Below are 27,762 nucleotides of genomic sequence, written 5' to 3' on the forward strand. Positions count from 1 at the left end.
TAAGCCAGCTCAAATTCAGTATCACCAGGACAAAGGAGGATCGGAAGATGAAAGTGTCTTCTTCTTCATCAACGACATCAGCCAGGTAAACCTTGGTCAATTAAAGTAAGAAATGTCATGTTCTCAAATGAAAACAAGGTACACAACAACGGACATAAAAAGGCAAACGGCAAACTGGCGAGCATCAAACGTCCAGATTCAGATCGCCCAGTAAAATATAATGTTTGTTTATCAGATCACAATGACGGCTGTAAGTACAGTTTATATTTTTAAAACAAGATGTGTTTGTCCTGATGAAGTGTTTATGATATCGTGGTTACAAATAGATAGACCGTGTTCCTGTACATTCTGATTAACAAAACATATGTACATTGTACATGTGCACTGAGTGGTCGGATATAGTGTATGATCAAATGGCGGGTATATACACATTATGATAGCGACATAGTTCGAAAATACAGAATATCCTGTATCGATGTAAACGTTGTCCATGGTAAGGTGAACACACATAGTTTGAATACTATTTGAAACAATAATAATGCTTGTTTCTCCATGTGAATACTGAACACATATGTGTTTACGGACATGTTTTTGTCACATAATACATATGAACTTCCTGGTCGGTGTAGCCTAATGGTTATAAATAGAAATGGTCGGTTACGTTATGGGCCGATAGTAAAATTGTGTATCTGAGCAATTTTCCGTGTTTTTAAAGTTGATAAGGTACTACGTTAAGGATATGTTAGTGCTGTGATCAATAAGAAACCTTGGTAGCGTGTTTTCCATCAATTTGAATTATATACATTGACTAACATATACATAAAATGCGCATTAATTATTGCTATCACAGCAAACTATTTATACATGTCAAACTAGCGAATCGAAAGGAGAACCCGAGAATAGTATTGTTCTGATAAAAGTGTCGTCCACTTACCAATAATTCGCTCACGATCGGGGATTTATTGATGAACTTCTTACTAACGATTTTATCACCGTGATAAACCGATAACCATGAAATATCGAACACACAATTTCGGTATAAGATATATCATAAACCCTCGTAAACTACAATTTCAAATCATAGATATTCTATATTTGCATACGTCACATGATTCCGTCGATCATATTTTCACTACACCACAAAAACGAAAATGTTGTCCCCACTTTAACCTCAGCTATACAGTTTATTAATTTAGCCTCAGGTAACCTCTTTAAAATCAAGATATTACGTTAGTAAGGATATATTTATGTTTACAATAAATAGACGAACTATTAAATAACCTTAACTCTGACATCAAAACTGCCTTCAGGAATCTAGACGTGAAATCAAATTCTCTACTTTCTATAAATGCATGTTAGAGCAGATTTCTTTCTCTTTTTTAAATGTTATCATACCAGAATCGGTTCTCAAAGACACGACAAACTCCTCTACATTAGCAGCTTTTCTTGATAGTTTTACAACGAAACCAACGTGGACAGTTTTCCATTAAGCTGTATGATAAACGTGATAATTGCAATATTCCTTGTGATAATTGTCCATTTTTGATAGTAATACCCCTGCATCTCCATTCCATGGTGTTTACATGTTAATTCGATATTGAAGAACTTGTTCCCACTATTTCTTTTATCACGCAAGAAGTCGCTAAATGACGTATGAACCCGTAACACAATAGGCAGATTGATGGAAATTATAGGGAAGGGTTACGGTCGTCATGGTGATCTCATTGAGCAATATTATATGTATTTTTGTATTATGAATCTAGACGTGTTTGATGCTCGCACGTTTCTCTGTTCGTTCCATTTGGTATACCTTGTTCTCATTTGAGAACGTAACATCACTTACCTTGTTTGATCAGGATATTCATGACGGGTGTCGTTGATGAAACAAAACGTTTAATTCTTCCGGAACAGCCGGTGTTATATGACTTATAGGGACAACTCTGCCCACAACAGCACACGCAAATAGACAGAAGAAATAGTAAATTCAAACTGAAAAAAAAATAAGAAAAAAGTATGAAAAATTATGACTGTTAGATCTACTTTACTCTGATATTTGACGGATTTGTAAAATCACGTAATTCATGTTAGGATCTTATTTAAGTCCAACAACTCCGGATGCGTCAGTACACTGTGTATTGATACTATTACGAAGTGAAAGAGGCCATTTTTATTTTCCTAGAAGACATCTTTATTGATTGATTTATCACCGGCCGAATCATTGTATAATAATATACGGTCTCATATTCCGCAATATGTCGTAGCGATGATTTATAGGCGAATACAAAACAGAATGTAAATATTATATCTATATCTACCAGGATTACTTTTTGGTGGACATCTCACTTTAACCACAGAAGGTGTATTTATGCACTTGGCTAGTTTATCGCCTCTCTGATTTACACATAACTAAACGGGAAACAGGTGGTAGCAATGCGAAATACCTATTAATAAAGGAAATATTTACTTTAACCATGATAACAATTAGCGATAAGACTTGACCACAAATAAACATTCTTTTAGACATATTTGCCTTCGCAATAGCATCGATAGATATGTAACTCAAAGAAATCACAAAAGAAACACGCTTTATCAAGGCTTTATTTTTAAGCAAATGAAAATTAGATAATGAATATATCATTAAAAAGATACAAGAAAATAAAAAAAAAATGAAATATTAGAAAAAAAGGCAAGATATCTTTCCGCGAAAATAACCGGTCTTGTATTATAATGTAATTCAACTCTAATGTTACATATCTACATGTTTTGATATAAAAATAAAGGCCAATCATATTAACAAAAACAGGAAATATTAGAAAAAGGCGAGATATCATTCCGCGAAAATAACTGGTCGTGCGTTTAATTTATATATTATATGAAATTAAACTCTAACAGTACACATCTACATGTTTTAATATAAAGATATGACAATATAAATAACAGGCTAATTATATTAACAAAAATACTATGTATATGATCACAGATGATGGAACAATACACAGAGACTTTAAGTACAGGAGTCTGATTACTAAGGCATATTTGTAGGCAAGAACTATTAAATATACATGTCATTGATGGCAGTATATAGTTGTAAGACATGACACGAAGACAAGATAATTATCAGTTTCATCGTTTCATTTTTAGGGGAATGAAAGAGTCAATTCATGAATGAATGAAGTAAAACATAATTAGCATTTAACATGTGTACACTAATTGATCAATCACATTCGTATTTTATAACTTATATAAAATAATATCACTGTATGGTTGTCGGACAATAATACAAAAGTACTTTCCACACCCATTTGTTTCGTTCATCACTTGCCATATACAAATATCATATACAAGATTTTATATAACATTAAATTTAAATTGATCTGATTGATTCTAAGTATTGTTTAAAAATACTCCACAATCCAAGTGAATAGAGAATATATACTAGAGTTTTACCAGCAATCAATTCGAAACAGCAAACGTCAGCCGAGTTTAAACAAGACAATTATATACAATATCAACCATCTACATTGTACATCTGAAATGTATATAAACACAGCGTTCTTGATCTCAACAATATACATGACCAGGACCAATAAATATCTTGTCCATAGCTGGAATCTGTCATAGAAATACAAGTCGCATATCAAATATTTAGAATGTATATTAAAGATAAAGAACCTTTGGTACACGAGTTCGGGCAACTGATGCAACCCTATAGTTTTGGACTCTGGGGTTGTCATATTCTAAACTGCATTATAATTTACTCCCACATGTCGTACATGTTCTATTTTTAAGTGAGAATTAGGTGTTTGCCAAAGTACTTGTTATATACCATGAAAATAATGATATCCCTGCTTTTCACCCCATTCATGTTTGTAAATTTACAATTTTCGCAACATATACACTTCTTCATGTGAGTTAAATCCATTGTTTTAGCACATCTCCATCGATCGTTCCAATATAGAAACATCCAAATGCATCAATTATAATGATGTGTAGCTTTTCATGAAGTGTTCGTATATACACGTTAGCTTCCTGGAAAAAAAGTCACGCTAAATAAGGCTTTATGTGCAAACGCAAATGAGGGAATTGACAACAAAAAAATACCAACATGTTAGCTTAGTCCTTATCTAACCTTGAATTAAATTAGAGGCTTTATCCTAATGGGGCTTTATTGCATAATTTGAAATTTGAAATATGATTTATAGCAAATGAAGGAATGTTTAATTGTTAGGGTCACGCATCAGTCAATACTATCATGTAACAAAACAATTTACCAGATGCAGTGTTTTGCAACTCATCATAAACATTCACCTTTCACGCCCTTTCAGTGACTCATAGTTTCTGCAAATAAAAATGAAATAAGAAAGAAACGTGCTCATTTTCGATTGTGAAAATAAAACAAAAAAATAAAAACATATCAACATGTTAAAAATCAAAACTCAAATCCAATAAAAGACAGTAAAATATTAACAAAAGAAAAAAGTACACAGAGCCTCCTTTACAATATGATGAAGACAAGATGTTCCAGAAGAGTAAGCATCTTTTGATTCAACGGCAAAACGTGCCTGGTTAATGTTGGTCAATCCAAGGCAGTAAAATGAGAGCAAGGCACATAACAACGGAACCAACAGGCAAACTAATAAGCCTCAAACTCGTCCAACATCATCTCGCTTATGGAAAGGATCATTATGGCGACCGTCAACAACTTGAGTTCCTCGAGGCACTGCGATTCCAAATAGCCCATATGTATGTTTAAATCCATACTCAGATCGATAAAAGGTTTTTTTCGATATTATGAGCCTTTCATGGAAGGAATCAGAACAATATGTAACTTAATGTTTTTGGATAATGCTTGTGCCGCCATTATATCCTAGATATACCACAGTTAGCAGGAGAGGCAGAACAAGAACATGTCTAAGTAGCTCTTAGGTCACTTACATGCAGTTGTCGCAGATTTTTTAAATGAAAAAAAGAAAACAATAAACTATAGGATGTGATAAGGCTTAGATTTTAGATACGACGACATGTACATGTAAGCTCTGACAGATTTCTGGTGTAAATATAAATGATGTTGACAGCAATCTATTTTCAAACTCAGTTTTTTTTTTTTTTTTTTTAATTGCCAAAAACCTACTATTCGAAATGACTGGTTTCCTGGAGCAGTATTCGTTTTAATTTAACACGTTTTTAACAAGGAGAGAGTGAGTGAATAAAACAGTTTGAGCATGGTGAACACGAAACAGTTTCGGTAAAGTCTCCTTGAGTTCTTCAATCTTGACTGTGAACCCGGTACATGTAGTGCAATGCCAGTGTCCAAGGCTATGATAACGTCTAATTCTAGCCCTAACGTCAGAGTAACTATATCCAGGACAGGAAAAATTTCCAACAGTCTAAACGGTCATTGTAACCGTATATGGCATCAGTGCAGGCGTGTAATATAATGTTATCCATGTTGTCTACGCTATGGTGTGCGAAGTGTAGGCTGATTAGCAGGATGGTATATTTTCTAAAGTGCGAAAGATATGATTCATTTAACATGAATTTCTTTTCAATTCTTTCTATGTAAAACCTTTCCTTTGTTTGAATTTTTGAAAAAAAAATCAACCATTACATTTAGTAGTACCCACCTGTTATCTGTTGTATCATTGTCAGTATCTGCAAGAATGGCAGATGAAAAAAGTCTTATTCATCATAACGATTTGATGAAAGTGAAGTAAAATGTCATGGTGAATGCAAGATACATTATAGAATTAATCAGTATTGATTGATGTGATAACTAAATAACTATACTAATTAGTAAATGATATGCTAACGTATTCAACAAACTTTCTTTCATTTTCTATGTTGTTTTCAAGCATTAAAACTGCGCAAACAATTAAACAGCACGTACCCGTACCAAAATAAAGTAAAAAATGAAAATCACCATACTCCATGACGTCAGAACATGTATGCCTCAGATAAATATAACTACCGAACAATAATATTCCTTAACCGAATAAAGTAAAGAGACTTCCCCGAACTTATATTGAATAATGATCAATAGAATTAAATGTGTTCTGTACCGAACACATTCTGTGATTATCAAGTAAGTGAACATCTTTACAAATGTCTTTCTTCTTTCATTTTTTTTTCTATTTCCTGGAGCACAACTGTTATTTTGTGTCCAATTGATCCAGTGAGAAAATATTTTTTTCTGTTTTTGAGTAAATGATAATTAGGCTGATTTTTCATTTATTTTCTAGTGAATATAATGATTTATCGATTCTCGACATCCGGAAATATCATTTTCGAATTTCAATAAGTCAATGCATTCACATGGAAAGATGTCGATCGTTTAATTTGTAATAAAGTCTGCCTTTTGGCTTTGTATGACTTCATAAAGAATAAATAAATAAACAAAATATCATGAAAAAATGTTTTTTCGTAGTTCATTGTTCGATAGCTTATTTCATCATAAAAGCATTACGTGTGTTTACCTTGCTGTTGATTTCCGATTTTGCCGATTTCAGAGTATACAGAGGGCTTGTCAATATCACTTCTGTCAAGTTGTTGGTATGGTCTTATCAAGATAGATTAATGATAGATTGATGTGAATTACGTTTTTACATTTCACAGGTAAAAGTGCCAAATATACATGCAACCTATCATAGAACAGCTGACATGCTTGATGTTTAATGTTCGTATATTATGTGGTTTATAAGATTCCAAATATTCAACTTTTCTAGCAATCAAAGCAGATCTACAATTGTTGATTTAACAAAGGAAGAACATTTTCAATGAATATGAAGTTTGTAAAACGTAATTTATTCCACAAGCCTGGGAAAAAAATGAATTGGATACACCAATGGTATAGATAGCGAATCAAATGGAATCACTTACATTATAGATACTGATTCAGGTGGAATCACTTACATTATATATAGTTCGTGACGTTGAACGCCATCAAACGTCTTGTCTTTTAAACGCCGGCCTTTGCTGAAAATATGAACATTTAAAATAACAAACGTCAATAGCAGACATGAAGTATAGGAAGTTGAACGTTATTCAACTACTTGAGAAAATTAGATATGAAACTTGTTTTTTAATGTAAAAAAAAAATAATGTATCATTTAAAGCCGATGTTCACTTACGTTAATGGAAGTCGACCGTTTCCTGGAAAATAAATGTTAATTCTGAATTATATAAATAAGTACACGAAAAAACATAAAAGGTGTAAGATATGATGTGTTGTTGCGGAATACTTAGTATTTATCACATAGATATACATACGAGTGATGAAGATTCCAAGTCCAAATGTTAGTGTAATCATAAGTCCACCAATGCATGTCAGCACAACTCCTGTTATATACATGCTGTCTGTACTGCAGGATTTTCCTAGATTAAAAGATTGTTGTTTTATTCACTTAATATACTCATCCAATATTGTTAGTCTGAATCCATGTATTATGAATGAGTTATTGTGACGTCACATTTAGCTTATGGAATATCGTAACACACTTGTATATATACATTGTGAAGAAAGAGTTAAAGTCAATCGAGAGGAATTCAAACGAAGGAAAAGAAAAGAAAAGATGTGGTATGAAACACTCTGCCCCGTTTCGACAGAATTCTGAAAGTGGACATTAAAACTCTACTGTGCAAGACATATCTTAATTGTCTGCACACCATGAAACACGTATGTCTTCATTGTGTGAATGATTTTTATTGTTTTATTTCATTACAAATAACTAACACCTACAATTTCAGTCTGCTGATACGAAACCCCCACATCTTCCGGTGTAATACTTTTGGCCAATATTTTTTTTTCAATTGTAGATCAAAGGTCACGGTCAAGGTAACATTGTCAAAACTGTCCCTACCACAAGGAACACAAGTGCTAAATATAGAAGCCCTCCCTCTTACGGTTTGGTTGCTATTGGAAAGGATACTGTTGACAAAAGACAAACAGGCAAATACACAAATAGATGGAAAACAATACGCCCGATCATTTGATCCGGGGCTAAACTCCCCTAAAAATACTTTCACAAATAATTGATTGTGTTAAAAAAGTAATCTACATTTTACTTTCATTTAATATGGCATTCTTAATTAATATATTTGTTTTGTCTTAGCTCCCATCTAGCATTTCTGATTTTCATTACATCAAACTCTTATAAATAAGAATTTCAGTAAGATATCATTAACAGAATATCTTAAAAAACTCAATGTATTTCATACTGGACACAAGATATAGTATCGTACCTTCCTGAACTTTGCATCCAGCTGTTTTAAGTGATGTACGGTTCGCGTTAGAGTTGTAAGCTATAACCTTAAAGAAGTATAGCTTGTTTCCTTCGAGATTGTCTATAGTTACATTGTAAACGTCATGTTCGTCTCCGTTCTTTTCTAAAATATTGGTGGGATACGTAAGTGACTGTATGAAGTTGTCAGTACTGTATAAAACATGAAAGTAGTTGGTGTATCCTCCGTTATTCCACGATACATCGACGGAATATGGATTACCACAACTGACTGATAAATTCGTTGGCGGTCTGGGATTTCCTGTAATTAACATAATTACCATGACACATACAATATATCTCAAACTACTTGAAACAAAATAGTAACGAATTTTGTGAATACTTGATGGTGTGTGCGGGGATAAGCGTTTGTGTGACGTTTTATATTACACATTTAGACATAATATTTCCATGGAAAATATCTATTTTTCATTTGGTCTTCCTCAAATTAGCTCACAATTAAAAGAGGTCACAAATGTTGTTTTGTTACTTTTTTCCACTGAATAATACTACTCCTGCTGTATATACACAGCAAAAATTCAGGATATCTCAATAAATGCTTGATTCAATACCTTTACACATTTAAGCTTATAAACATGTAAGTTTTTTATCCTTTCACACAATTATAGATTCTTCGTCGTGGCGTGCTTATATCAGTCAGCATTACCTTGGAATATGTATTATGGTGTAATGAGAATAAGTCGTTTGAACTTTTTAAGACATATCAATGTATTTACACGGAAACAAATTAACTGCTAATGCTAAATTGAGAATTCATCTTAATAAATAAACCAAAACAGAAAAAATACTTATGATCATCGCCATGTTAACAAGATTGGTGGGTTCAGGTGGTGGGACATTGTGATATTTTCAAAGATAAGTTTATTGGTCCTTAAAGGAGGAAACCGCTACTGTACCAGAACGCTAAATTATCAAAATGTGCTATTCACGTTTGTGTTTTTTATACAATCATATATTTCAAAGAGATGCTTCATAGTACAAAACAATCCATGTAACAACGGAGTCGACTTCACGTTGGCGATTTTCTAATGATAATTATATTTTCTATCAATTAAACGGCCCAATTAAAACGCTATCTTTCATTAAAAATCTCGGTACCATTCATTTAATGCGGAGTTGTCTACCTTTTGCCAGAGCTGTGAAACTCAATGTGTGACTGCCTTGACTGTTTGTCGCCGTTACATTGTACACGCCAAACCATGATTCTTGTATATCTGCACGTGTCCCAACTGATACTGCGGACAGATTCATCATTACGAAGGAAGATTGTATATTAAAATTGTTTCTTCCATCAAGAAGATCAGTGACAGCGGTTGTTGTTGGTGATTGAAATGACCAACTATATGATGGCTCTGGATTCGACAGCAACCTAGCAGGAAAGACTAGTGTTTCAAACGTTGCTAATACAAAGGTATGTTCAAGTGCAACTCTATGGTCCTGGCGAGGTTTACCTATTGGCATGAAAAATATAACAACATATTACAATTATGGCAGGTTATAACATTCATTAACTATAATATATTAAGACATCCTACTCCTCAATATGAATAGTGTTATTAGAATATTTGGGTTTGGATTATGTTTACTTTGACATGCTGGTATTTTCTTCCTGTTTCTTCTCACATTGCTCCGAAGGTCTATAAGAAAGTACACTTTATTAAAAGACCTTATTTATTGTAATTTAGATAATGATTACATCAGTGAGTGTATTTCTTCTGTAATCGTACATAGTATGTGCGGTTTGTAATCATGTAACAGAAATAATTTTTTGTTACTTTGCATTGTTTTAAACTGCTGAAATAATTACGCTTCGCACACAGTATCATTCAAGACCCATTTTATTTGCAATGTTTTCCATTTTGTGGAAAAAAAAAAAAAAAAACGGCCGAAGATGTATGCTTTATGGTCATCAAACATACAGGGATTATTACATTATTTTTATTTACATAGAAATAGTTTCATATTCACATCGGAAATGAAACTTACAGAGAACGTTGACAGGTATGTCCCTGGTGACAGCTGTTGTAGAGATACTGTTCCTTACGACACAGGTATACAGTCCTGTGTCCAGACATTTAGCGTTAATCAGGGTATAGATACTGTCTAAGACGTCAGGGGTGTTGAGTAGAATGGTGTTGTTGGCTTTATAAAGCCACTGTATTGTGGACGGAGGATAACTCTCCACAGTACAAATCAGTGATTTAGATTAATGTTCTCTTAAGTCAACATCTCCTTGGCTGTAAACAAGATCGATAATTCGAGGTGGAACTGAAATGCAGAATATTTTACGTTAAAAAGCATTGAGTACTACTAAATCAAAAAACGGCAAGTACCTTTACAAGCTATTTCTCTACAATCGTCTGTAAATTCTGATATTTCCACTTAGTGTCTCAGCTTTGGTTAGGGTCTGTAACTGAACTTTCCGCAAGCGTCGACGGATGTCCGGGTCTACAATGGCATTTATGAATAAATCAACAGACAGTTTCAAGAACCGACTGCTGTGCCTTTGGGTAAGCTTGACGGGTAAGTTTACGTATAGACAAATCAGACAAAGACTCATCCTTGCCCTTAATATTTGTCTACAGCTTCGCACGGAACATTTCAGATTTACTTTCACTGCAAAACCTCCGATTCACTGGGGAGGTTAGCTCAGAGAAATTACAGCGACCAGCACTATTTATATCACTTAATACTGCCCTAGCAGCACCAGCCAGACTCCTGCAAAATAAAGGCTCTTCTCCCCATAATCAAATTGATTGGTGTCTGCGACAGTTTCAAACTGGGACAGAAATTCCTCCCAATCCTGCTTGCCATCATAAATGACTGGTTTCATGAGAATACCTGAATCAGGACAAGTCGGCATTTTAGGACAAACGCGATCTGACGGAGAAATACTGAAATCAACGCATGTTTGGGTATTGACAGGAGCAGCAAGTTTGTCTACTTAAGAGCTGCTAGCCTAGGGGACACCTGTGTTAAAAGAGTTAAAAGAACATGACCCGTTTGCCACGATTGGAACTGTTTTGTGAGCAGGTAGGGTGTCCATTAGTGTGTCTCACCCTAGACATATGTCAGTATGACTATCAGATTGACAACATCTGTCAGACATAGAAACGCTGACAGGGTCTCAATTCACTTTGAATCTTGTTCAGATTGTCCTTTAAATTGAAGGTTTGTTCATTGAGAAACTACACTTCTTTCCAAGTGTTGCCTAATTCGCTTAGAAGAAAAGTAGATGTTTCCACGACCTTGTCAAAAACAGTTTTCATTTCACACTGAACATCATCAATTTAATATGAAATGAGTTCATTTTGTTTTTTCAGACATGTCCAGAACAACTTCCGGGGCCAAAACGGTAGTATGGGGTATCAACGGAGAACGTGTGGGAGTGGCAGAAAAGGTACCCATAGCAAAACGGTTTCAAGAAATAGGCTAATGGCTATGGTCATAGAATATAAAATGAGCTAAGCGACACTAACAAAGTCCCACGTTGGGCGCAATATGACAAATTGCGTTGTCACGTTTAGAATTAGGGCACAAGTAGTGTAACTCGGTTCACTTTAAATTCAAATACAACAAAGACACGTGAATACAGTTATAATTAAAACGTCCTGCATCTTTAAAATTATCACAAGTGCATGCAGATCAAGTACAAACAGATAAATCATGATCATTCCGAAATCATTAAATTTAATTGATACACTAGGTGAGGAATGATCAGAGCGATATCGATCCAGTAGCTGTATTTGCACTCTGTGTATTACTTATCATATTATCAGATATTAAAAAGAAACCAAGACTAACTAGTTACTTTATATAAACAACAGTCTGTCTAAATGACGCATCAATGCTGTGTTTACCTGTACAGCGATGGGACTTAAATAAATTCCTCGAACTGAAATTATGTGCCATTTTCACCTAAAAAAAATTTTTTTTGTCAAATTTATATCAATTGTTGGAAATTTACTATACTTGATAGTCAGAGGCATACATTTAGACATTTATACATAATATTGCACAATGAAGTGGTTAACATAACCATTTTGTTAAAATTTGGTAAGACAATGAATAAGATTCATCGCTATATAATTTATAGTAAAAAATCGTTCATACGGAGAGTGAAATCCGCACATGCTCGACACGGTATGTCCTCAATAGGTGCATATGAATCTTCCAAAATACAAATTTTCAAAATGAAGTTTGCGGTAAAGTTTACCATTGGTCGCCATTCTGGCGATTATTTATCCAATTATTTATCACCGAAGCAAATAGGTTTCAGGTTATTGAATGAGTTATATGCATTACCCATATCAAAATAGCCTTATACAGTTGTAAACGGCTATAGAATGGACCGATCCCCCTCGATCCTGCGCGATCCTGCGCTATCCTGCAAATCGTCGTGCTAGCCGCAACCGCTAATGCTGTTACGAACGACAACTCGTGTATAGATTGCCGAATACACACACATACAACTTCTTCGACGCAGGCTTAACAAAGATGGGCATTTTCATGTGTTGTTTCGTGCTGTTGGCAGCACTACGTCTAGGTAAGCTTTGACCTGTTTGATAATACCAGGATACGACATTATTTAGAAACAAATACTGCCTACTCCGTACTGATATGATTTAAATCATTCACCCCACGTTTGCGGGTTGGAGACCAATTATCCTGAATAATGAAGTGCTTACGGCGAATTTTGAAAGTCATGGATTCAGAATCAGACTTTTTCGTGGTCGCAGTAACCAGAGTGGCACCTTGATGAAATGATTTAATATTTGAAACGGTAATAGTTTCTTTGGTTTACTACTGTCCATGGCAGTTTTAACTATTGTTAATTAGCATTATCGCGTCGTGTCGCTAGACGACGTGACTGTCACTTTCGGTTTATATGTATTTTGCATTGAGGACCGTGCTAGGCATATTGCGTATGGTTATGTAATGTGTGTAATTGTCATGAACTATTTGTAAATGATTATTACTCATTAGTTATTACTATTGCTTTACAAGTTCAGTCTTTCGTATTTTACACATTCACGTATATTAACTCTTACTTCAGATGTCCAGTGGTTCGCATTATGTATTGTAAAGTAATTGTGTAGTGGGTTCGATAAGGTTTGTAAAAGGAGTTTTATGTGCTCGTATTGTATAAAATAGTCGTTTAGTTGGTAGTGTAGATTTCCATTTTTAAATTCGAATATCAACCTCTATAGTGGTTTAGTATATTGAGCAAAAAAGTCATATAATAAAAAGTTTTACTAAGACATAGAAATCGCCCAGGATGGATTCTTGACCTATCCTGGATTAACATATTTGTATGCATTAGTATGTACAGATTTAAAGTAGTTTGTGACTACCGTTTCACTATACTGAATAGTATACTATAAAGAGAACCTCTTAAAATTTAGACGGAAATTCCTACAAAATATTGCCAGAAGATACTCCAGAAATCAATGTTTATATCAGTGAATTCAAAAAAAAAAAAAAAAAAAAAGAATAAAGAAAATAAAGCCAGGAAAATTCATAAAAAATGTAAATTTATGAAATATATAGTGTAATGGCATTGTAGTTTTGGCAAGTCACTGTAGGTCCTATCATTATCATATATCAATGATCATCCAAAATAGTTTACTGAAAAGTATGTAAATCCTTTGATACATTTTTTAGCTCACCTGGCATGGAAGGAAGAATAAATTTTGTATAAAATGTGGAGGTTTTTAGTCCCAAGGGGCCTGAGGGGTGGGGCTCAAAAGGAACATTTTTGAAATACTCCCACTCCTTTAGGAATGATTGGATTTTACCTAAATTTTATCTGAAGCATTCTAAGGTGAAAGGTTATCAATTTTCTGTAAACGGGGGGGGGGGGGGGGGGGGGGGGGGGGGGGGGGGGGGGGGCTGTGCTTGGTATGGAAAACGAGCAATTATTTGAAATCCTATTCTTCCAGTAGGATTAAAGAACGATGGTGGTTTACCCAAATATTATCTCAAGCATTCATACATAAAGGACAATAAATTTTATTATAAACAATGGGTCTAATCCCTCTAAGGCAAGAGGGGTGGGCCCAATAGGAGAAATAGAGCAAATCCTTTAAAATCTTTTGCTTCCTGATGGAATGCTTGGATTTTGCCCAAAAGTACCCTAGGCGACGAGGAATCAGTTTTGTAAACCCCTTGGTCTTGGCCCACTTCAGCAGGAAGGGTGCGGTCAAATTGGAAAAATATAGCAAATTCTTGAAACTCATCCTTTTCCTTAAGGAATGGTTGGATTTTCCCCCAAGGAGTAGGTCCAGTAAGAGTCATAATTGGCCGCAAGTTAAAGTAAAAATTTAACTTGTAACATACACTCGGAGTATGTGTTCTACTTACAAGTCAAAATTTATAGTTTTTAGAAGTAACAATAATTTTCCTGCAAGGATGGTTTTATGTGGGAAAATGGGCTCAATGTAAAATGTGATTGTGTTTTTTGGATATTCTTGAAAAATGGCATTTGCATATTGAAGTTGTGACAGTGGCCTTGTTTGTTATAAAACTCTTGTTTTGAAAATAACATTATTTCATGTATTGTTAAAAATTTGGTCTTGTAACATACATGGTTCCAACCTGGAAAATAAAAAAACACTGTTGTAAAAAAATTACGCCCTTCAGTCAATGCTGATAATAATATTCAGAGTATTGGACATGAGATTCAAAAGAAAATACAATTTAAAAATGCTACAGTATGGGTAACTGTGTGTATCTTAAAAGCATTCAGATAAAAAAAAACATTGTTTTAGTTTTATATTGTATATATTGTAGTGAAAACTGGGGTGATTTATCTCCCCTGGTTGTCATCGCTGACATACGACGACATTGACTCCTCGAGATCTCGTGGAGCTCCTGTTACAGTTTGGCGCGAGACCATCTGACAGCTCTCTCTTGACTCTTGACCATCAAACCGAACGGACGTGATCTAAAAAACTTCACGGTACCATTTGTTGGTTTGTGAGCTGGGAGCAACCGTAGTGGTTCCTGTGTGTTATATACACATTGGACAATACTACATTTGGTGTCAGAAGTCGGCGGACTATCGCCGTATTTTGATATTTTTCATTTTTTTTTGTATTGTGGTCGTGGGCACATGTGTGCAATACCTCGTATTAGTTTAGGTTTTTATTTTTTTTCATTAGATATATTTTAGCGCTGCTCCAGCCTTTTTGTTGAGTTATATTAGTTTTTTTTTATATACTGTCCTATCGCACCTGATCATGTGGGCTGGGCGCCATATTTCCCCAGTATACAAAGGCTGGGTGCGTGACCTTGGACATAGGGACCTAGTATTATTTATCATTATTATTTAGAATAGGTAGTGTTAGGTTTAGTTGTTAATATTTTAGTTTCGGGTGGTTTAGGCATATTTTTGTATTTGCTGCGTATTTGTCCTATTTTTAGAATATTACGTCGGCACAACATGGCTACCAGTCCATGTATAAACATTCGTCATGCTTCGGAGGAACAACTGTGTACTCCCCGTAGCATCGGCCCAGTGTTTGCTCAGAATATCATTAGTGCTAGGCAGAGTGAAGATATTACTCTGCGGATGTTGGTAAGAAATACCAACTTAGGTATGGATATTTGGCAGGGTTGGCTCTCAGAAGGTACTATCACAGGCATCAGTATCACTGTGCCTGACAGCAACAATTGCCAAACTCATTCCCCAAGTATGCAGGAACCTAGTGACAGGATAGAGATGGACCTGTTAGATAATAAAGAACCAGTTCAGAGAACTGCAACAGGAATTAAGATAGATTTCTGTTGACAGGGAAACTGAGGTCCTAATTAGGTCAGAGGCTTCATGTAGCTCGTACCCTGCTACTGTCACATGGACAACACCTAGGGGCGGTCAGTATGTCAATACCCAGGGTAATGATGCATCATTTTGGTCCTTATGGGATAGTAAACCTGTCAATACAGAAGTACAGGCACCAACAACCTTATCTCGCAGTGAGGAGGTTGATAATTGTTTTGGACCCATATTACAGGCCATGCCTAGAGATGGCCGGTATGTGAGGGAACAAAGTACATATATGTCAACATTATCAGGTGTTAAACCTAAAGCTAGTAAGTGGGGATTTAAGCTGGAATCAGACCCTTCTAGTTTACAGGGGAGATTGTCTACCCAGGGGTTATTCTGTTAATATGTGATAACCAAAATCCTAATCTCACACAGGGTTTTGGTACCCAGGCTAGTAATGAACCCTCAGGCACTTGTCTACCCAAGGATAGGGACATATCCTATGGTATCAGTGTACCCTCATGCCAACATCCACCCTTAGGTCACTTTTTGTTACCAGATGATAACAATACAGGTGCCTTACCACATGCCAACCAGAGTAACATGTCCCAGAGTTATACCTGCAACCCAGGACATACCCAGGTATTACCGGGGGGTGATGTGTTTACACATACAGCAGGCAAACAACCCCGGGCTAAGCCCTCCTTGCTAGGATACATAAACACTAAGCCAGCACTTAGCAATGCTAGGAGTGAGAACCACATTCATAAAGAGGTAATCCTAGTGTTAGAGAAGGTACACAAGTAGATACATACAGGAGTTCTACTATAAGACTAAACCCTACTAGCCTTATCCTGGATGGATATAGGCATAGAGAGGGTAATACTTGTTTTGACCATCGTGGCTCGCGACGCGGATCGGTTGACTGTCGGGACACGGGTTTACGTCGTCCACGTGACCAATATTGGGGTATTTTTAGAGGTAGACGTGCACGTTCCTCTAGCAGTGACTCCTCAAGGTCGGACAACTCCAGTCAAGGGGAGGGGAGTAGCCAAGACTCCAGGAATGATTCCGTGGTCGGACCGAACAAAATTACACGGTTTTTTGACTGCTTAGTTGGCGTTAGAATATGCCGACAAGCTCCCTGTAATTTCCTTCCAAAGACTAAAAGAAAAGATGAAGGAAAGGTTTAGCAGCAAAGATGTACCTGTAGTGGCTCACTGAGAACTACAATATGTTAAACAAGAGGAAATAGAGAGTTTAGCAGAGTTTCCTCAGAGAATACAAACATTAACCTCAGACGGGTTTTCTCATGCTGACAACATAACACAGGATCAGCTGGCTACAGAGGCGTTCCTAAAAGGCTGTAGAGAATCATTAGCAGCATAACCTGCAATGGAAGGGAACCCTAAAACTATACTTAAGGCACTGAAGTACATCAAGACATAAGTTGCTAACCAAAGGGCATTGTTTGGATCACGAGTCCCACACTACCCAGCCATGCAGGTAGGATTTGTTGAGGGCACCAAAGATGATAATGAGAAAAAAAAACTCTAAAAACACTTCAATAACAAATAAAGGAGTTAAACAAATCATTGTCACTTATTCATGCAGGTACAAGATGTCAGAGACCATACTCACCGCCACCATATGGCAGAGATAATTATGGTTACCCCCATACCACCAAGGTAACCAAAGAGGTAACCAAGGTAACCAGCCAGAGTACCCTCCTTCAAGTCAAGGGTACAATGAAGCCAAGTATGGGGTTGAGGCAGTGAACAACATCAAGCCAGAAACCAGACTCAGAACCATAATCAGTCACCCGGTTACCAGGAGCAACCACCAAGCAGGCAACTAATGTGAAGAGAACCACCTGAGAGGGGATCTACAAATTCCACAAGTAACCGTCCCAACCAAACATGGGATAGAGGCCGAGGTAACCAGAACAGGGGACAGAGTCCCTATAATTCAAGGAAACCCCGTTCCGTGTCTCCAGAACCCGGTAGAAACTTTCAGAGTCAGTCAAGGTCTCCGACTCCATCACCTACACCATCAAGGAAGCAGTCTCCTATAAGGGAGGTTAAGGTAGCGGTTGCTGAAGGATGTAGCCTCGTCATACCACTTACCCTCAATGGAACTCCTGGCAGTGCTGTAGCGGACACAGCAACCACCATGACACTAGTACGACGTGGTTTACTGGATAAATTAAATGGTCCACTTGTACTTGGAAAGCTTGTTCAACTGCGTGGTTTCAAGGGCAATGTAGAAATTGTTTGGGAAATAAAAGACTTACACATAGGTATTGGTAACTCTGATATACCATGGACAGTGTGTGAAGCTCCTATTATTGACGACATGTTGTTAGGAATTGACTTTTTTCCCATAACAACTGTGTTGGATTTGAATACAGGGGTACGTCTGATGGAAAATCCAGCAATACCTCTCACCGCCTGTAAGGAGGAACAGAGAAACCAATCAGTGGTTTCTGCTTCACAGACAGTTACAATTCCCCCGAATACTGTCGGACATCTCAAAGTAGACTGGGAAACTCTAACAAAGGATATGGCCATGATACAGCCTACCCATCCACCTGGGGGACCACTGCTCACCAACTCGCTGGTTCCCCCTGGAACCCAACATACAGTGATGACACAGAAAAATCTGTAAAGATAAGGAGAGATGAAATAATAGGGAGAATGGAACATGTTGACTTGGTTACCACAGAAACCGGATTTGGTAACCGACTGGAAGCCATAGAAACCGGACCAGGTAACCAACCAGAAACCACATTTCTAAAGAATTACTGCATAGATCTTTCTCAAATTTTTAGTGCATGGGCTCCTTGGTCCCTGGTTTGAATTTTGGGTCTGATCAGAGAGAAAGAAAAATGACCTGACTGGCTGCCATCTTGGATTTTGACTTAAGGAGTTTGTTATCCCTATTTCTTGAGAACTACTATACATATCTTTCTTATATTCCATGTGTAGGTTTCCCTTGACCCACAGTTGTGCCTGTTTGATTTTAGGACTGATCAGAAATAAGAAAAAATAAGACTGACAGGCAGCCATCTTGGATTTTGACTTTGAAAGTTTGTTATCACTATTTCCTGAAAACTTTGATTTTGGGAATGATCAAGAAGACGAAGTAGCATCCAAGTGACAATTAAAGATTATTAATCAATGTTTTGCCAAGGACTGTTCAAATTAATATCATTTAGAGCATAACCAAAGAAGAAAGGCGAAAACAAGGGGAAAGATCCAACTTTTAAAGTGCAAATAAAGATCAGACAACGGTGAATGCCTAGATCCTTCTGAGATCTCTTGTTGCATTTTGTCACCCTATTAAGTCACCTGACCCAAGGGTCAGAATGACTTATAGCCATTGCGTTTTGTCCAATGTCATGTGAAAACTTGCCATTCAAATGACTTCTTCTAAATAACCAAAAGGCCCAGGCCTCAGGATGATGGAATGAAAGGCAAACAAGAGTGTTAAAATGAATGACCTTGACATACTTCCAAGGTCACAGGGATCAGTTATGTTAAAACCAGAAGGACCAGGTTGCGATATAGAGCCTGTAGCATTCTGGGATGAAGGGCTACCAAGTTTGTTCATATTATTGATCTTTGACCTATTGTCAAGGTCACAGGTGTTAAATATATCAAAATCTTTTAAACAACATCTCACTAACCAAAATGTCCAGGATGCCTATATTGGGCGGCCTGTAGCATGCTAGTATGAAGGGTTACAAATTGTGTTAATGTGATTGATCTTTTTTCTTTTTAAAGGTCACATGGTGCAATTCCGTTAAAATCTTAAAAAGTATTGCAAAAGAATTTACATGACTGTTGATGTTGGCTTAAACATAAGTGGATGAATGTATTCAAACAATTGACCTTGACTTATAATCAAGGTTATTGGGTCAAAATATTTGAGATCTTTGAAAACATTCAACTTGCAATTGGCCTGGAGTAATGTTTTGTAGCATGTATAAAGAATATGATTTAAAGTTTGCAGAAAATGTCTTTATGAGCCAACAGTGTATTTGTAAGCTGTTGAGTAGTTGAGCAATTTACGTGAGGTCTATATGGCTTCTTTCATATATAAGTTGTAATACTCAGATGACCATTAAAACCTCTGATCTCCTTGTTTTGTATAAAATAAAAGAATATATGAATTGAAATGTAAAGATTATGAACAAGAAAATGCAATGTTATGAAGTGGCGCCCGTCAGGCATCAACTTCTCCATTTGATCTCAATTACCAGCTGACCGACTGTCATTTGGCTAAAAGGATAGACCCTTATTCAATGTCACAGGGGTCACACTACTTAAAACCTTTAAGCAACTTATTCTGACCAACCAAAAGACGTAGAAGCATGGTATTTGGCTGACAGGTTCCTAGGATGAATCTTGACAAAGTTTTCAAGGTCACTGGAATTTAATCGTTTTTTAAGGAAAACATATTTCGAGGAAAAAGGAAATGGCATTTACTAAAAATCCAGGTCATAACTTTATCGAATTGAGTATTAGAAGCTCTTTGTTGTTGAAATTGGTTAAAATACTCATTTTGAATGTCAATGGTGTACATGTCAATATATTAACAATGATTATATTTTTGATGAACATGGGTCACTGTCAATTTAAGAAATAATTTGTTGTTTACTGGTTTGTAAACTACTTTTTGTATTTCAACATGATGTGCTAACAACAAAATGCAATTAACACTTCCAGTAAACACCAGAAAAGACAAATTTTGTACCATTTTGGCATGGAAAATCCTTGGATAAACAAGAAACAATTTTGTATAAACAGTGGGCATGGACTTTTAGACCAGGTGTAGAGCATGCTTAGGCAAAGAGGAATGAGTTTTGTAGAAACTGTAGGTCTTGACTCCCTTCGGTGGGAGAGGTGGTGCCAACTAGGGGAAATAGAGCAAATTCTTACTTCTTCTGTATTAATGCCAGGATTCTGTCCTGATTTGGTCTGAAACATTATAGGGTGAAAGGAAGTCTTTTTGGCATGAATTACAGGTCTCTCTCTGCCTCCTTTGCTGGCAGGATTTGTAGTCCAAAAAGAGGAAATGAAGTTCTTTTTCAGTTTGGTATGTAACATTGTTGTATGAAGGGTAGTAACTTTGAAATAAATGGTGGGTCTTGGCCCATTCGGAGCGCAGAAGGGACGTGGCCCAATATGATAACAGAGCAAAATCTTTAAAATTCAATCCTTCCTGTTGGAATAATTTGATTTTGAACAAATTTGGTCTGAAACATCCCTGTGTGAACAGGAATCAATATTGGGTAGATGTAGTGTATTGGTCACCCTGAGGTGGGAGGGACAGGACCTCATAGAAGAAATGGAACAAATTCTTCAAAATCGTACTCATCCTTTATTTTGAACATAATGGGAATTAATTTTGTTTAAATGGCGGATCACAACAACCAGGGGTGGACCCAATAGGGGAAAATTGTTAATTCGAATTCTTTGAAATCCTACTCCTTCTGTAGGAATGATTGAATTTGGTCTGAAGGATAAACTGAAATTTTGTACAAACAATGGGTTTTGGCTTCCAGGGGCATATTGCAGCCTCGAATAAGCAATTTTTTTTTCTCCTTCCAAATTATACATGACACATACATTTGCTAGGTTAATTCTTTCGTCGTTCAGGGTAGTGCAAAAGTGACATACCCAGATTCATCATTATTTTATCAACTTCTGATAGCAGTTTATATACATGTTGAATTTAGCCCAATATAAGCAAGACGGTAAACAAGATGGAGATCTCTGTCTTTGTTAATGTCATCAGTGTTGCTATGCAATGCTGAAATACATTGTTTCAATATTTGCAGAGTAAATTCTGGATGTTTTACGCTGCTCAAATAGTTTTTGGGCCTTATTTATTTTTCACATGTAATTGTAAGATTTTCATACCTGATGAGACTACCATATTTTCCTGGTTATAAGTTGCATTATTTTTGTGGCATTTGGGCATGCAGCGCATGGAGAAAAAATTGGCAGAATGGGGGAAGAGAAAAAAAGTGTTTCGTCTGGATATCGGTTCCGCACTAATATGTATTTCAGAACGACCACATTGACCTGTGTGACCTCGCACCCTGATAATTTTGGTTGTTGTGACATGTCACATTTCCAGGAAGAGTAAAAAATAATGATTTTAACCAAGGATACCAGTACACCAGTACAAGTCTTCTTTGAGTACCTGACCATCATGTGTTTATGACTGAAACAGATAATCTAGAATGGTCATTTGCAACCATATACAGGATGATTTTAAGATTGAAATAAAAATAACTCTCTCATGGATTTAATTAATCATACCTTTAATATGATTCAGAATAATATCTCCTGTACTTTTGTGGTTGCTTCGGAAGCCATAGCTGAAATTCACAGCCTGTTGCATCATGGCATCGATAAATCACTGAGTCAAATTCTAGAACATACCGCCATGCTTGTTTACGATAAGAAGGGCTTTGTGTAACTTTCAAGAAATAATATGGGGCTAAATGAATTTTGCTAGCATACATGGGCCTTCGCTAATATTTAACAGTACAGACACCGATGGCAATATTGTTGAGTAAACAGTACCGTAACCACAGTCCCTATATCTGTGCAAAGGTTCCTATGCCAAACAAGACTGATAATGGCTATTTTACATTTTAGGATCACGTCAATGAAATCAAGGAATATCTGTGTATAATTCATTTGCAAACTTAAATTAAATGTTTCACTGACAGTATTGATAAATTGCCTTTGACTGTCTTATATCAACAAACTTGGTCAACATAACGGTTATTATATTGTAAGAAAGGGTGTGACTTATATCCCAGTGTGTCTTATACGTGGGTCAAATGAATAAAAATGCTAAAAACAGTTCTGCAGCTTATACTTGGATGCAGTTTGTAGGCTGGAAAATATGGTAAAACAGAATTGTCATCATTTAAATGTTTTAATGCTTTGATTTTTATTTCAACATTTCCAGATCAAACACTTGGAGCTGATGAAATAACAATAACACTGAACAAGAATGCAGAATTAGGACAGTCCTTAGAAATATATTTGCAAAATGAAATAACAACAGGAATGTCTCTGAATAGGCCAGATGGATCACTGGCTGGGAACTGTTTTGCTCCACTTGGGGGCATAAGTGTAGGATGCACAACAGGATTGACACAAGATTTGGTAAATGGAATAACCACCTTTGCTGTCGCATCAGTCTCAAGAACTACAGATCAAGGTGAATGGACAAGCTCACATGGGACCGACACTGGGAGAAAAAACATAACAGTTCTAAGTAAGTATGGAACTTAATTATCAAATAAACAATGTTATTTTAATTATTTGGTAAAGTGTTTCATTCAGCAACTTAGCTTACCTGGCCATACTTAACGGGTCAAATGAGATTATTGCCTAGTGCGGTTGTAACGTAACTTTACTCAAGAAGACCACCCACAATTTATACGAGATTGTTGTAAAATGTTATTTCTAGCAGTTATTTACAAATCCACATGTTACACAGCTAATCATCCTACCTCTCGTACAAGTCACACACATGTATTCATATATATATATATGATCAATGAAGTAATAGCAACAGTATGGACAATTTTTTTGAGACAATCCCTTAATCAAGACACAAATATCACATAGACCACACCACACACATAGAACATAAAACAAATATAAAGTTATCAAGCTAAATGGAGAGCGGTTGTGTAAATTTAGGTGTCTCAATAATCCATTTGGTGGATGGACACCGAGGCCCTTTAAAGCATACAAAAAATATCCCAAGTTGTGGTCAAAGAGTCCCAAGAATCGTCAACTCACCCAAAGAAAAATTAGCCCCTTCAATTTGAAAAGTTCTCCTTCAGGTTTAGAGCTAAAAAATGGCACCAATCTCAAATAGGATGGAAAGCAGGTGTAGTAACTAAATAAAAAGTGCAATGAATAGAGCATGTAAAAAGAAAGAAAGAAATAAATGGGGGGAAAATGAAAAATATTTTTTTTAAAGAGGCAGATAGGTATATATTTTATTTCTACCTACGTGGTTGCTCCATGGGCTCCTTGTTTTAAATTTATACATAGTAACACATTTATTACCCTTAGGGAAATGTTTTATTTTTCCAATGTTTGTCTAAGAATGGGAGTGGCTTAGTAAAGACCAAGATATGACAATGAATTCAGTAATATATGTAGAAATGGCTAGGCAGACATTTCAAAAGTCAGTTGGAGCATGCTCTCATCAGCTAATGTGCTGACATTGCAAAATCTTCTCTGAGTTTCATATACAATAGCAATGACTATGTCCACACAGAATATCCTGAGATATTTCCATGTCTCGTATGTTGTAGAAATTCCATATTAACATCAAAGTGCTTACTTCTTTCCACAACCACCACCTTTCTTTATGTTGTCGATCACTATCATACTCTCTGACAGTGGTCAACTCAAACCCAGGCCCATAATCAAAGAACAAAAAATCAAATAGATTTCAAGTTTTCTTTATATATCAGCTTCAAGATTTCAAAAATTAGGAACAACATATAGTACTTAGTTCAAGCAAATGTTTCACTGCCAATCAAGGGTATTGTAAAATTTAAAAAGTATTATATGAGAAATATCACTACTGTTTACGTGTTAGACTGGTCATCTCATGGTATTTCTCACTCTTGCATAAAAACGTTGTTGCCAAAACCCTTCCAAGAAGATATAGATATGTTTTATCATACAAGTTTTAAGAAATCTATGAAGTTCAGAGCTGAACAAAAAGGAAGCCAGAAATTAGCAAATATTGATACTTTGAAAAGTTAAATGTGTATTTTATTTTTCAGCCATACCTTCTTTACCTGTAGTTAGTCAATCGGTGACTGATATAACATTGTCATCAGGTAGCAGTAACACAAAAACTTTGACCATTCAAGTAAATTGTGCATATCCAGCTGTGACGCTTGACTTGTCATTTGTGGTAAGTGTTGTGTTGATTTATTTGTTGATGAATTATCTAAATAACATACTCAAGAGAGCTTGGATCATCTCAGCTATATGCTTTCAGTTCTGGTTGAAACATTGATGCGTGATATTAAGGTTGCTGTATCTATTGAAGTGTCCTTTGACTATGTTTGAAAGAATGTTTTCCCTGTGCTTTCAGGTCATCTGACCTGTGGTCAAGATGACCTATAGCAGCAATCATGCTTTGTTCACTTTCAAGTCCTGTTTGCCTTCTGCTGTAAATTTTTCACATATCAAACTTCTCCAGTTCTAAATTTAGTTGAAATTTACCAATAATGCTCCTGAAATGGTTCTGATAATGTACTCGTATATAAATTTTTTGTTTGGTCTAAAATCAAAGACGGCCACTATGGCTTCTATTAAGCTGAAAATTGATGATAAAGCTTAAAAATTAAGATGTCATCAGAAGTTAAACATGACTGACACATTTTGTAAAATGATTTCACACATGATTTTTCCCACCCTCTGGAGAGGAAGGACAAGACCTAAAACGGGAAATAGTGCAACTTCTTTAAAATCCTTCTCCTGTTTGATCGATGAATTTTTTTCCCATATTTGGTCTGAAGCATTGTTAGGTGAAGGGGAATCAGTTTTGTATAAAAGTTGGGGCATGAGAGGCATGGCCAATTTTGGGGAATGAAAACAAATTCTTTCAAATTCTACTCCAGGAATGATTGGATTTTGCTGAGATTTGATCTAAAGCATTCTTAGGTGAGAAGAATCAATTTTGTTTAAACGGCTGGCCTTTGGTGGGAGGGAGGAGGGGCCAACAGGGTAAATAAAGCAAATTCTTTCAAATCTTACTCCAGAAGAATTGATTGGATTTTGCTAAAATTTGATCTAAAGCATTCTTAGGTGAGAGGAATCAATCTTTTATAGACATTGAATCACAACTCCCTTGGGGTGAAGGAGCTGGGTCCAGTAGAGAAACAGAATTATTTCTTTAAAATTCTACTCCTGCATTCCTGGATGGGGAATATTAAGTTGGTCTCAGCCCCCTAGGGCTTTTAAATCTTTTAAATCCTATTCCTCTTGCAGGAATAGGAATGATTAGAATTTGTCCAAATTTTGTGACATGATGGGTATTGGTCTCCTTGGGCAGTTGGGGCAGCGGCAAACAGCAAAGCAAGCTTTTTATTGGTTGATCATAGACCCTGGGGATGGAGAGGTGCCCGGGTCCAAAAGTGGAAATAGAGCTAATTCTTAAAAATCAATCAGCAAACTAAAGCAAGTGAGTGATGCAGGCCTTGTGTACTTCCCACCATGAATGGTGAATCTGATTTCTGTTTGACCACAAGGCCTAATAGGGAAATTATTTTTTAAAAAATATATATCATATATGAAATTCTTTAGTAAATGAATGAAGAGCTGGATTAGTTGTATGAGTGTAGGCCCCTTAGGTCTTCTTTTTATATGGGAGTGTTGTTATTGCTAATCTGCCTAAGAAAACATTGAATATTAATAGAAACATTTTACTTATCAGAATTGACAGCAAGAACTAGCCCATCATTTTCACTTCATAGCTCTTTGATATTGCATCTTTATATTACAGTCCGTGAATGGAGGTACTGTAGTGGTTGCCTCAGCTTCATCATCAGTATGTACCAAAACAGGTAATGCAGGTTGTGCTGACACAGATGCCAACAGCTACACTTGTGACATTACTCCACAATATGAAACATCTTTTGAACCTGGCAAAAAATATTATGCAAAGATTACAGTCAATTTTGATGGGCAGTACCAATCAATAGGACTGCATTCTACCATCAGTGACACAGAAATACTTGTAGAAGGTAAGTCCTGTTTCCTTCAACTTACTGATTATAAAAATAAATCATGGAATATTCTTCTTAAATGGGCCTTGAAGGTTTAATTTCTAGTACTATTTTAGGTACCTGGTTGTTATGCTGAATCCATGTATATTTCCTTTCAGTGAAATATTTCAAATATTTATTTCGTCATTGCAGTCATTGTATTTTAACTTTTCTTCTTTGGAATAGGAATACTCTTATGATATTTGTCAAAAAATACACTCATACTACACCAACCTATCATTCATTGCCATCTTTAAAATGCTAACTCTTTCATTTACATTGTTTTTCAATCATGAAGGATATAGTATAATAAGCAAGACTATAATTTATCTATTCCTTGAAAAGTAGTAATGTATGCAAGGGTATTTGAACAACAACAACCCATTCTAGTTTTTATTGAAAGGTGTACTTTCGATAATTAATCATGTATCACAGATGCTTGGTTTGTAGTTTGTTTAACTTTATATCAATATTTATGATATACTGTGTTTTACTCACAGCATGTTATATTGAGAAAGAGCATATTCCTTTAGATAAAAGTGATGGATACACACCACCTTCATTACAAATTAATGGTAAGAAGTTTGTATGTATTGTGGTCCTTAAGGTTTTTTACTATTCTGAATGAATTTCATGAAAAAGTGATGGCAAGATGTTTATTGCAGTCATTTTAATGCAAATAAGCATCGTTTTATAAGCTACATCAATATCTTTTTATACCACATAAATCTGATGTATTAACACAAATATTATGTCTTGATGAGAAATTTTTAACAGGCCACATGACAATTTGCACTGGTCTCCGAATACAGGTTTTTTGAGTACATGTACAAGTCTGCCTTTAATCTACTGAGTTTGTTCTC

General features: G+C 35.8%; 1 protein-coding gene and 1 pseudogene across 1 annotated transcript; one reads left to right on the forward strand and one right to left on the reverse strand.

The window, feature by feature from the left end:
* Positions 1-3,997: 3,997 nt before the first annotated feature.
* LOC132564212 (uncharacterized) lies at positions 3,998-12,526 on the reverse strand (annotated as a pseudogene).
* Positions 12,527-12,789: 263 nt separating this feature from the next.
* Positions 12,790-27,527, forward strand: LOC132564213 (uncharacterized). Its single transcript, XM_060228887.1, has 5 exons — positions 12,790-12,843; positions 23,059-23,370; positions 24,908-25,041; positions 26,638-26,878; positions 27,400-27,527. Exons 1-5 carry the CDS (start codon positions 12,795-12,797, stop codon positions 27,525-27,527), a joined length of 864 nt encoding a protein of 287 aa, XP_060084870.1. The 5' UTR covers positions 12,790-12,794.
* The last annotated feature ends 235 nt before the right edge of the window (positions 27,528-27,762 follow it).

The sequence above is a fragment of the Ylistrum balloti genome, unplaced genomic scaffold (assembly GCF_031769215.1).
Source record: "Ylistrum balloti isolate Yb309-2 unplaced genomic scaffold, AGI_CSIRO_Ybal_v1 Utg372062, whole genome shotgun sequence".
NCBI lineage: Eukaryota > Metazoa > Mollusca > Bivalvia > Pectinida > Pectinidae > Ylistrum > Ylistrum balloti.